This window comes from Polypterus senegalus, chromosome 2, assembly GCF_016835505.1.
Source record: "Polypterus senegalus isolate Bchr_013 chromosome 2, ASM1683550v1, whole genome shotgun sequence".
NCBI classification, from domain to species: domain Eukaryota; kingdom Metazoa; phylum Chordata; class Cladistia; order Polypteriformes; family Polypteridae; genus Polypterus; species Polypterus senegalus.
Genome location: NC_053155.1, coordinates 22854750 through 22868624, shown reverse-complemented (window position 1 = coordinate 22868624; position 13875 = coordinate 22854750). Strand labels below are relative to the sequence as shown.

At 38.9% G+C, this 13875-nt stretch overlaps 1 protein-coding gene across 1 annotated transcript; it reads left to right on the top strand.

Moving 5' to 3' along the window:
* The first annotated feature begins 524 nt into the window (after positions 1-524).
* On the top strand, positions 525-13506 carry LOC120524358. The gene is made up of 5 exons (XM_039746221.1): positions 525-564; positions 876-1223; positions 11984-12106; positions 12759-12817; positions 13157-13506. Exons 1-5 carry the CDS (start codon positions 525-527, stop codon positions 13268-13270), a joined length of 684 nt encoding a protein of 227 aa, XP_039602155.1. The 3' UTR covers positions 13271-13506.
* The last annotated feature ends 369 nt before the right edge of the window (positions 13507-13875 follow it).

Here is a 13875-nt window from a genome sequence, read left to right as displayed (position 1 = left end):
GTATGCAATGTAGTTAAGAATATGGCATTCAGTCCTTCAGTTCCTCCATCAGGATTTTTTGTTACTGGGTCTTGGTGCCTGAAGACACACGACCTTAAGAGAAGTACGTATTTCTTTTATCCAGTCCTCAGATACTCATAAAACAGAAATTACCAAGCCAAACTGTTTGTGTCGGATGAGGCAGGAGGATATTCTTAAAATGTGTCCAGGAACTCATCACAAACACTGAGGTGCTGCTGTTCTTGGTGTGCCACATCCAGCCATGATATTAAAAGACTTTCAGAAAAGCAAACCCAAATTTCCAGCTACTTTTCATTTTGTGAATCACACTGATTCCATTGTTGTGGCTTAAGGTAAAAGATGTTCACATCTTGAAGAATTGAAATAATGCTTGCATAATGTCCCTTGAAGTTAACACCAAAGGAGTGCAAAGTTTACTGCCCGCCCTTTTCTGTGACTTATCATTAATGACACAAGTGAGAAGCTCCACTGCCTCTTCTTATGAGATTACATGAGCTGCGAAAATGATTGTGTGCTCCATCTTTCTCTTGTTCTGTGAAAGCTGTAAGTATAAAACTCATTACTTGTTTTTTCCAAATACTTCTAAAAATTATATAACAAAATAAATCATCATTGCAAAATTATGAATGCTAGTAATCAGGTCTGTGTCACTGATTCTTAATGGTGATAAACCATGAATTGTGAAAATATGATTGTGTTTTAGAGTGTTAATAAAGACCTTTTGTACAGATTTGATTAAACTATCGACAAATTAATCTAAAATAAATCATTCACATATAAAAATGCACCAACAAAGCCTTTTAATTTTTACGGCATTTGCTGATTTTGTTGATTTCATTCACATATCTTTCCAGATGTAAATCCTGCATCCTTAATCAAGCAGCCGCACCGGTCAGTTAGAGCCCAGCTGGGAGCTTCAGTAGACTTGGAGTGCCACATGCCGACATCTTATCCAGACACCTATATTTGGATTAAACACACACCTGGAGATGCACCTGAAACCATTGTGTTCTGGTCAAATAATGGGAATGTGTCTTATGCAACAAATGATGGGAGCACACGATATCAAGTGATGAAAAGCAGCAGCTCCCTCAATCTGTCTATCACACATCTCAACACTTCAGATTTGGGGACGTATTATTGTGGCATGGTGAAGGGTAAAGTCATGGTGCTTGGCAATGGAACTGAGATCTGCTTAACAGGTGAGTGCTGTTTGAGATTTGTGACAAAATATTCTTCAGAAATGTCAGTAAAATGCAAAACACTAAATGAGTGTCTGATATTCACAGTATTAATCGAACTGAAAGGTCTTTATACAATTTCTTTTGTCAAGCAGATAGATTGCTCATGCATGTCATAATATTAAAAAACTCCTTTATTTTATAGTCATGGCAATTAGACTGTTAACATTTATACATTATTTTTTCTTATTCTTACATAACATGTATCTATTAAATATTCAACATTGCTTGACAAATTGACAAATGTGTTTAAAAACAAAATAACATAAAACAAAACACTAAAGACACAATGTCGATCAGAAAAACATCATGCAATACGTTCAGAGACATGCCTGATACATATATATACTGTACACTATGTACCTGCATTTAACCAGAATTACCAAAGTTCTCAGCTTTAGTTTGCTCCATGAGATTCTGGCAATAGTGTGACATGTTGAAATGATTCCACAAACAAAATATCTTTGTTTTTTTTTTAAAAAATAATATATATATATATATATATATATATATATATATATATATATATATATATATATATATATATATTTTTTTTTTTTAATTTTATTGATTTTATTGAAATACAAATAGATACATTTTTATCAAAATAGGATCGAAAACAAATCAACCTCCACCCCCTGAGAAAGAGAGCATATAAAAAATAAAAAATAAATAGATAGACGAATTAATAAGTACGGAAGCGTATTACTGCCACGACATAATAAAAAAAATATGCTCACTATCACATTATAACGTGAAAATATTACATTATAACGTGAAAACATCACGTTAAAACGAGAAATCGTATCATGTGCTAACGTGAAAATATAAGATTATAACGTGAAAACATCACGTTAAAACGACAAATAGTATCACGTTAAAACGTGATACTATTTCACGTAATTACGTGATAAAGTTTCATGTTATAACGTGAAACTTTTTTGGTTATCCAGTGAGGAGTGCACGTCTGCAAATGAAACGGTCAGATGGCTCATTTACACGACTTGATCAAATTCTACTTTATGCTTGGCGTCAGACATGGAGAGATTCTGCTCATGCTGACTAAGGTGGATGGTTTTGTAATAAGTATGCGTACACTGAGAACAATTTTAAAAGACATGGGGCTTTACAGAAGAAAGAATCAGTCCGACATTTTGGAGGTAGCATCATTTCTCATTGACCAGCTGGAAGGGCACGGAAGGCTCCATGGATACAAGCTACACCATCTCAGCTGCATTCAAGCTGGACATGTTGTGACCCAAACCACGGTGAGGCATTTAATAAAGTTTCTAGACCCCCGTGGTGTTGAGCAAAGACGGAGGAATCGACTGATGCGACGCGTGTACATTAATCCTGGACCTAATTTTATGTGGCATGTTGACTCTTATGACAAACTAAAGCCGTTTGGAATATGTATAAATGGAGCGATTGATGGTTTTTCAAGGCTCATGATATGGCTTCATGCTTATTCAACAAACAGCGATCCCAAGATCATCGCTGGTTATTTCATAGCAGAAGTGGAAATGAGGATGGGGACAGCTGCCAGAATTCGTGCAGATCTGGGAACAGAGAATGTCACACTGGTAGAGATGCAGAGATTCTTACGATGGAGTACTGGCCAGGACAGTAACTGTTACATTACTGGATCCAGTAATCACAATCAGCGAATCGAAAGCTGGTGGGCCTTTTTGAGACGACATCACGCGCAGTACTGGATGAATCGCTTCCAGGAACTGAAAGACAATGAATGTTTTAACTTGTTTTCTCCATTGTGTATTCATAAGATGAGGCATGAACCACATAGAAAACCACATCAAGAATTAAGACATTTCTCTTTTATTCTCTTTTCGTGAGAATTTTTCTTGTTCTCTTTTCATGAGAATATTAAAAAAAGTTATCTCTGAAACTACTGTATTTATAATTTTGTCATTTTAAATATTTTAGATGTTCACAAAACACAAAAATATTAATGTACAATGTTCATTTTCTCCCCAAATTAAAACAATATACTGTAAAAACAATACACATTGGAAGCACAAGATTTGACTAGTGATGAACAGGACACTGCACCACAAGGAATCTGCAGCTAGGTGGGGATTTAATAGTTGACCTCAGGATTCTGGTCCCATTTTGTTACAAGGAAGGCAGAATATAATTATAGATCATAATGAAAACAAACAAACAACAAAACCATCAGATTATATGTTTAAAGATTCTTGGTATTTCCCAAAATCAACAACTAACCAAGCCATTAGTTTTCATTATGAAGCCATGCCTTAATGCTCAAGAGCAATATGGGTCATTTGTAAGTCTTTATGTATGTATGCTCTCAGGAAGAGATACAGCTCTATGGCTTCATCTGGTGAGGTAGGTGACAGTAAGAAGTTCTCTGCCATTATAAGGCAACACAAGTCAAAACTACCTCATCACAAGGGTAAGGCCCTCTCTGTTGGCATTCTTGTTTACAAGCCTCCACTGCTTCCTGTGAGACCTCTTTCAGGTGATCTTGTCCTCCAAACAGATGAGGGATGGTATGCATGAGAATTGGACGTCCCCTTGGAGCTACTGCATTTCTGGTGTGGCGGATTATGTGGCTATTCCACAAATGAGCAACTTGCTGCAGCTCTTCCTGTAGAAGAAAAAAAATCAGTGAGAACACATGTACATGTTGTATAATATATATATATATATATATATATATATATATATATATATATATATATATATATATATAATGTTATATTTATATAACTATATAATTTGGCACTTACTTATTCAGTTATTAAGTTATAGAGGGCGTTTAGTACAAGAATTCACTCACGCCCAAGTCTTTTTTTATATACTTGTATACATATATATATATAAAACAAGACTAGGACGTGTGTGTGTAACTGCAATAAAAACCCTGCATAACGTAGGAATTGTGTAACAGTACTGATTGTCACCGACACACACAAGCATACACATACACGCACAGGGACCCAGTAAACATAAGAAGACAAGACACATACCTCGATAATGTTCAGACAACTAAACAGTATAAGCTGCTTGTCCAAGAAATCCCCAGAGAAACAGTCATTGTCTTTCAGTTCCTGGAAGCGATTCATCCAGTACTGCGCGTGATGTCTTCTCAAAAAGGCCCACCAGCTTCGATTAAGCTGATTGTGATTACTGGATCCAGTAATGTAACAGTTACTGTCCTGGCCAGTACTCCATCGTAAGAATCTCTGCATCTCTGCCAGTGTGACATTCTCTGTTCCCAGATCTGCACGAATTCTGGCAGCTGTCCCCATCCTCATTTCCACTTCTGCTATAAAATAACCAGCGATGATCTTGGGATCGTTGTTTGTTGAATAAGCATGAAGCCATATCATGAGCCTTGAAAAACCATCAATCGCTCCATTTATACATATTTCAAACGGCTTTAGTTTGTCATTAGAGTCAACATGCCACATAAAATGAGGTCCAGGATTAATGTACACGGGTCGCATCAGTCGATTCCTCCGTCTTTGCTCAACACCACGGGGGTCTAGAAACTTTATTAAATGCCTCACCGTGGTTTGGGTCACAACATGCCCAGCTTGAATGCAGCTGAGATGGTGTAGCTTGTATCCATGGAGCCTTCCGTGCCCTTCCAGCTGGTCAATGAGAAATGATGCTACCTCCAAAATGTCGGACTGATTCTTTCTTCTGTAAAGCCCCATGTCTTTTAAAATTCTTCTCAGTGTACACATACTTATTACAAAACCATCCACCTTAGTCAGCAGGAGCAGAATCTCTCCATGTCTGACCCCAAGCATAAAGTAGAATTTGATCAAGTCGTGTAAATGAGCCATCTGACCGTTTCATTTGCAGACGTGCACTCCTCACTGGATAACCAAAAAAGTTTCACGTTATAACATGAAACTTTATCACGTAATTACATGAAATAGTATCACGTTTTAACGTGATACTATTTGTCGTTTTAACGTGATGTTTTCACGTTATAATCTTATATTTTCACGTTATCACATGATACGATTTCGCTTTAGCGTGATGTTTTCACGTTATAATGTAATATTTTCACGTTATAACGTGATAGTGAGCATATTTTTTTTATTATGTCGTGGCAGTAATACGCTTCCGTAAATAAGTGAATAAAGATAAATGGAGAAGAAAAAGAAAAGGGGAGTGAATCTGCTTCCTCAATATAAATGCTTATTCTAAAATGTTATTGATTAGATCCTGCCAGGTTTTGAAAATGTTCTTCACAGATCCTCTAAGTGGGAATTTGATTTTTTTCCGATTTCAAATAATATAAAACATCAGTTACCCACTGATTTAAAAGAGGAGAGTTAGGATTCTTCCAGTTAAGCAAAATAAGTCTGCGTGCTAATAGTGTAGTAAAGGCAATCACAGTTTGTTTGTCCCTTTTTCTCCATTTTAAAAACATGTGCTTGTATGCATGCCTGACAACATCCTAATGAGATGACAAATGGTGTCCTGGTGGATCTCCTCCCGGATCTGGACCATGGCATCACTGACCTCCTGGACAGTTTGAGGTGTCGGGTGGACCAAAACATAATGTCCCACCTAGAGGTGTTCTGTTGGATTGAGGTCAGGCTAGTGAACGTGAGGGCCAGTCAATGGTATCAATCCCTTCATCCTCCAGAAACTACCTGCATACTCTCGCCACATGAGGCCAGGCATTGTCGTGCACCAGGAGGAACCCAGGACCCACTGCACCAGCATAGGGTCTGACAATGGATCCAAGTATTTCATCCCGATACCTAAAGGCAGTCAAGTTGCTATTGTCTAGACTATAGAGGTCTATACGTCCCTCTATGGATATGCCTCCCCAGACCATCACTGACCCACCAGCAAACCGGTCATGCTGAATGATGCTACAGGCAACATAATTTTTTCTACATCTTCTCCAGACCCTTTCACACCTGTCACGTGTGCTATGGGTGAACCTTCTCTCACCTCTGAAAAGCACAGGGCACCAGTGGTGGTCCTGCCAATTCTGGTATTCTATGGTAAATGTCAATTGAGCTCCACGGTGCCAGGTGGGCAGTGATCACAGGGCCCACTAGAGGATGTCAGGTCCTCAGGCCACCCTCACCAGTGGCCTGCCTGCTGGAGGTCATTTTGTAGGCTCTGGCAGTGCTTATCCTGTTCCTCTTTGCCCAAAGGAGCAGATCCAGGTCAGTCATGCTGATGGGTTTATAGACCATCTACGAGGGGCCCTGTCCACCTCTCCAGGAGTAACTGCCTGTCTCCTGGAATTGCCTCCATACCCTTAAGACTGTTCTGGGAGACACAGGAAATCTTCTGACAATGGCACATATTGATGTGCCATCCTGGAGAAGTTGGACTACCTGTGCCACCTCTGTAGGGTCCAGGTATGGCCTCAGGCTACCAGTAGTGACACTGACCGTAGCCAAATGCAAACGAGTGAAAAAACAGATGAGGAAGGAAAAATGTCAGTGGCCTCCCTCCACCTGTTAAACCATTCATTCCTGTTTAGGGGGTCGTCTCATTGTTGCCCATCTAGTGCACCAAAGAAGCTGAAGCTGATGAACAAGCCACTCTGCTACTTAACTGATCAATAGCCCACAAGTGTCATTGACTTGATGCAGTACTTTCATTATAAAGTGTGTCTTTAATTTTTTTGAGCAGTATATAGATAGATAGATAGATAGATAGATAGATAGATAGATAGATAGATAGATAGATAGATAGATAGATAGAAATATAACATTTATTTGATACAGATTTTGCATCTGTATTTGTTTAAAAATTTTAATAATGTTTAAAGGGCATTACATTTATTTATTTACTTTATTTATTTATTCACAATAAAATAATGTTATAACACTACAAATCTCTAGTGTAAAGGTTTTGCTTTTAGTTCTCAATGGCTGCAGCGGTTAGAGAGTTTTGTTTGAACCAAATTGCTTAATTTAGTGCCAATCTGATAACAGAATTTATTCTATAAATGTTGGACTTGTTAGAGTTTTCATTCTTTGATGTCAAGGCATTCTTATACTCACAGCCAGACTTCTGAAAGGGCTAACCTAGGCTGCAACCCAGGACCCCATGGGCTACAAGAGCCAAAAACTTTATCAAGATATTTGTTCTTGGTCTTTCAAAAAAAATATTCATGTCATTAGACTGGCTGATCCAGTTGACTTTAACCGCTTTACTGTTATCCCTGAGCTAACTTGTGCACAGCTAGCCAGATACACACCATCATCTAAATTCTTTAAGCAGGTAATGACACAATTAGAGGAATTTTTCAGCCACCTGTCTTGAAACCAGACCAGTATGGAGACAACATGACTTTGGAGTGTATAATAAACAGAAGAGTGTTTGAAGTTGCACATTAGGTATTCTGGATTCATCACTCCTTCTGAAGGTCCTATCAAAGTATAAGAACCGCTCATGAAAATTAAAGGAAATCAGCCTTCAAAAAAAGAATTTCAGCCAGCGGGATGTTGGAACTTATTACTTCGCTTTAGTGATGTGTGGAGAAGTCTTTCTAGGAAATGGAACAGAACTTAGAGGTAACTTCAATGATAATTATATACACTAATCAATATATAAATGTAGAATGAAGCATCTATTGTACTCGTACATTAAGTTTATTCATTAAGCAGGCACACAGTCCTCCTATTGTGATTGTGTTCTTGAAGATAGACAATTTCGGAAATAAATGCTTTTAAACATGTATGTGTCAGAATTACAGAATTTGGAACTAATTTCAAAGACAATAAACACCAGAAACAAGTCAATGGCTTTTGAATAGAAAAGAGGCTGGTGTCCATAACCAGCAATGACCTTAAAATATTATACCTGGTGTGACGGATGGCCAGGGCCCATGCCTGGCCGGGATGCCCCTTCACCACATCTGCCAGGGGGACAAGGGTGGGAAGCCCAGTATCTCCCCCTGGACGCTAGATGGCAGCCTCTCTGGGTTGCAACAGTGCTTCGAACCCCCCCAGGGATTCATGGGGGTTGGAGTTCTGTGCAACTCTGTGGGGTTCTGCAGGCACCACCAGGGGGTGCTGCAGCAGGAGCTGCTGACCACTTTTGGGCACTGGTTTCACGTTACCCGTTTGTGCAGTCGCATGTCGATAATCAAGCACCTGGAGCACTTCCGGGTACCCAATAAAAGGGAGCCAGCCACTCAGCGGCCAGAGTCGGGTGGAAGGAGGACAAAGCTTGCTGAGGAGGAGTGGTGGTGGAAAAGACAAGAAGAGTGCTTGGTGTGACTTTTATACTGTGCTTGGGACTGTGTTGTGGCTGGAGGGATTACGGGGAAGATGTGCCCTACAGCTAAATAAAATCCATCCACCCATCCATTTTCCAACCCGCTTAATCCAAACACAGGGTCACGGGGGTGAGCTGGAGCCAATCCCAACCAACACAGGAACCAATCCTGGGCAGGGTGCCAACTCTCAGCAGGAAATACACACATAAAGCACACACTAGGGCCAATTTAGAATTGCCAACGTACCTAACCAGCATGTCTTTGGACTGTGGGAGGAAACCCACGCAGACACAGGGAGAACATGCAAACTCCACACAGGAAGGACCCGGGAGGCGAACCCAGTTCTTCTTACTGCGAGGCAGCAGCGCTACCCACTGCGCCACCGTGCCACCCACTGAATTAAATAAAAGACTTTTTATTTTATAGGTTGCCTCCGTGTCCATCTGTGTCCAGGCATTTTCTTACACTGGAAAACACTGCTGTTTATAGAAATATTTAAGAAAAAAGTTCAATGTCACAAGTTTCTAACTTCCTAAAAGTTTAATTTTGTTAAATCATCAAACTTTTTAGTAGTAGTTAAGATTATGGCTGGTTAACGGGTGGCCTCCTTTGTGTTATATTTATCCCCCAGAAAAATGAGCCAAAAACACTGAATTTTTTTAGCAAGAAAAAATGTTATTTTGCATAACAGAAACATGCAAATACCAAAATGTCAACAGAAGTACAGTAATAAAAAAAAGCTCTGCCTAGTGTCCCCTGCCGCACTGATGCAGATTTAGTAGATGTCCTTTATGTGATGTTTTGAATAGCCTCCAACACAGAGCCCAACGTTGTAATTAAGAAAGCAGCATTGTGTTTCTTTGCATACTTTTCTTATAACAGAGTGCCAGTGCCTGAACTGCATGATCGACATGCTTGTGGTGTTACTGACAGCTAACATAGCACAAGGCTTAATGACTTCCCCTAACACAAACATTAACAGTTGTTGCATAATGAGCAGTGAGGCTAATATCTTTCTTGTCCTTCTTCTTGATCATTGTCATCTTGCCATCTTTTCCATGAAGCTACTTGTACCATGGTGAGGCTTCACAGGTCCAAATTCATCGGGCATAACGCAGTTCAGTCGTACACTGCCATATGCATCAGTTTCACTATCCGTGTCACTGTCTGATGACCAAATCACATTGTCATCACTATCGCTTGATTCAGCTAAAGGTTCATTTTGTTCTACAACTGGCATAACAGCTGAATCACATGCAAGGGATATGCAGCAAAGTCCTAAATATGATGGCTATAATAGACCGGCCATTGCTATATCCCAAACATTATGGGGGGACCATGAAGAAACAGTGTTGTCATTTCTATATAGTGTAACTGAAATGTATGCAAATCCCTTTAACACTAGAATTGCCAAAGTTTACGAGAAAACTTGTAAATCTGGCCCACCTTAAATCCACTCGCACGTCTCCATTCAGCGTCTTTTGTCTTGTAAATGTGTCAATAATCCCAAGCAGGAAACTGCCTGCAATACCAATCCACCATCGGAGAAACTGCAAAAACGTCTCCCAAATGAAGCCTTTTTTTATCAGTGAGTCAGGTACCTATGGTTAAAAAATATATTGTTATTCAGAACATATGCATTTCACGTGTGTTCCGTGTCCACAAAGATCTGTGTAAGTGTAGGATGACAGGAAATGTTGAACACATACCTAAAAGACAAACTTTTTCCATGTTTTAATACTAACAATAAAATGTATACATGAAGTGTATAATGTGTGAAGACTGAAGTCCAAATATCAAATAAGCACTTTCACAAAAGATACAAGTATATGAAATTCTGCAATGCACACTTTAATTACATATGAATTATTTTATTTGTAATTTTAAACAGTGGAGCAGAGGTATTCATGTGGATGGTAAAATGTGATGTGTTTTAAACTGTATGGATGGCACTGTAATTATACCTGAAAAGTGTTTCTCATGTACACAAGTACAAGTATGTGCTTACCTCTGTCATGACCCTCTTGATCAACCAATCATCATCAAATTTGACATCCTTGTTTCAGTCATGAAATACTAAAATGTTATTAATTTTTAAGTAAATCATTTCACAAGAGCTTTCATTTCACTACAGAAAATTTCATTTTTTTTATTTCTTGCTTTACTAGAAATAACCCTAAACACGTATTCTTCAAAATGTCACAAAATCCATCCATCCATCCATTATCCAACCCACTATATCCTAACCAAAGGGGGTCTGCTGGAGCCAATCCCAGCCAACACAGGGCGCAAGGCAGGAAACAAACCCTGTGCAGGGCGCCATTCCACCGCAGGGCACACACCAAGCACAATTTAGGATCACCAAAGCACCTAACCTGCATGTCTTTGGACTGTGGAAGGAAACCGGAGTACCTGGAGGAAACCCACGCAGACACGGGGAGAACATGCAAACTCCGGGTTTGCCCGGGTCTCCTAACTGCAAGGCAGCAGCGCTACCCACTGACCCACTGTGCCACCATGCCGCAGAGTTGCACAAAATATAAACTACAAATTTCATTCAAAAAAAAATACTATGTGGCCTGTACAGGGTGCTCCAGCTCCCCAACACACAACACACACAGACACAGACACAAGTCCAGCACAAACAAGGACTTTTATTTGGGAAACTCTTCCCTGAAGCGTTTCCCACAGTAATATATCACAGTACAGCACCAAAGCACACAGCAAGTTATTTTCTTCTTCTCTTCCTTTCTCTCTCTGCCTCTTTCTGCCTCCACTCCTCCAGTAAGCTTCGTCTTCTTCTTCCAAAATCTGGCACCCAGAGGTGAGGCAGCGGGCTTTTTATGTAACACCTGGGAGTATTTTCATTGTCCCATGTGTGTGGTTGAGAAGCACTTCCAGGTGAGGAGGGAGCTCGACCAAGTAGGGCTTCCCAGTCCCTGCAGCACAACCCCCAGTGGTGCCCACAGAACCCAACAGGGCTGAGTTGCAGAACTCCATTTCCCATGGTACCTTGTGGGCTGCCATCTAGAGATAATGACCTATGCATGCTCTCTCCCCTGCTGGCAAGCATCCTGGCCGGGTAAGATTCCTACACTCTGCCACAACCTCTAGTCATTTCTAATCAGCTATAACTTAATGGAAAGGGCCGTGGTGCGCTCTGGAAGAAGCCATCAGATTACCATCAAGAATCCTGACGTATCCATTTGACAACACCCAGTCTGTCTTTACATTTACATTTACTCGTTTTGGTATTGAACAGAGATGTATTTCCAACAAGAGGGATGCCAATAAAGAAAGTTCTATATCCCCTGTGTTAGATGAAAAAAAGAAGAAATACTGTGGTTTTTAGCATGAAAATATTAAAAATGCATAAACTGATGAAGGTAATGGATCATTCCCTCAGTGTGGCATGCAACAGTTTTCTCCTTATTTTACTATATTTTTGTGATTATATTTTTAACAGATAAAGACAACCAATTACAACTCGACCCTGTTGTCCTCACCCTGGGTATAAGCAACATTGTCTTTTTGATTTTGCTTGTTGTCTGTGTGACAAAGAAGACCAGACATGGCTGCCAAGGTAAAAGTGAGTAACTTTCACTTATAACACAGTAATTGCACTCTATTTTGTTATGTTTCTTCATTCTCACATATTGCTGCACATCTTAATAAATGTGAATTTACTGCCCAAAATTTGTTTATCCTATTAAGCAATAAGCCTTAGGTTTTTCTTGCTCTCTCCACAAATATTTCTCTTAACATAATATAGTCTGTTACCAGTCAAAATTTCTGATTGAGCTTATCTTTAATATAATGCTAGTCATTTGTTCATTTTTTTAAACCCAATTTTCCAGGGCAGGATCACTAGCGGCTAGGGCATATCCCAGCAATCATTGGGCACAAGGCAGGAACAACACCTGGGTAGGGTGCCAGTCCATCACAGTGTGAACTCCCACAGACACACACACACACAACAAAAGAAGTACACCGATTCACCTAACCTGCATGTCTTCTGATGTGGGAAGAAACTCACAACGACACGGGGAGAACATGAAAGCTCCATGCAAGGAACACTTGTGATGCAAACACAGGTCCTTACTGCACTACCGTGCCACTCATAATTCAAGTTGCTATCTGTATTTTCATTTATATTGAGTCTTTGCAGGTTAATTTCCAGTCCAGCACCCTTACAATATTTGCAATACTTTAATACTGTGTTTTGTAAACTTTGTCTTTAGTGAATGGTGAACAGAAAGTTGGTGAAACATTTGAAAATGACGAGCCAGACAGTGCACAGGTAAGATGAACTAGGAATAACATTCAATGTTAGAGCTTTCTCAATAAATTTAATTCAGACCAATTGTAGATTGTAAGCAAATATTTCTGTGGTTTATTCTAAAATGGTATAGTGATATATTGCATTATGCTGTTAAAACAATATGATATAGTAAAAGTAATAACTATTTCGGACTGTTAAATAAATTATATTGGATCAACACATGCAGCAAAGCAATAAACATAATATAGTAAACTATTGGAACCCAAATCTAGACGAAAGAACAACAAACATACAAGAGAAATAATGTAAATGTAGATGTTTTAAAAGTGTGTTCATTAATTGCTCTACCTGTTGCAGGTTCATGGAGTAAATTATGCTGCCTTGGATTTTGGGAAAAGAAACGACAGGAACAGAGAAATAAAGAGAGACTTGGGAATGGAAATGACTTATTCAAGCATTCGATTACAGTAATTATGATGTCAACACAAGGAAACAAGTGGAAAGCACAGAGTCCAATTAATCAGGGGACTTCATGTACATATTGAAGAGAAGTTACACAATAATAACTTTTACAAATAAAAGATTGCAGAACACATCAGTTTAATTCTCATATGATATGTTCAATTTATAATTTGTCATAGTAAGAATTGACAGAGTTGGAAGCCATCTCAGCAAGAACCTATTTTGACAGAATAATTACTAGTCTATTTATCTATACAGTTCCATAATCATTTTTTCCATTACAAGTTCATAAGTAACATTGCTAGTTGTTTCTTGAATGTATCATTTCTGATGGCCATCTATATTAATTAATTTGATTATCAGCACCAGTCTCAAATTTCTTTCTTATTTGAAAACAGTGAGGGGGTGTTTACTTTTTCACACATGGATTCTACATATTGGCTAATTTTTGTATAATAAACAATGACAGATGACAAAGTAAAATATATTATGGATTATTTGCCAACTAAATGTAAGAATTGTGTAATATGGAAACTTGGTGTGGCAGATGATTGATAGTTATATGCTGATAAATAAAACCATACAAATAGAAGAGGGTTTGCTTACTTTTTGAC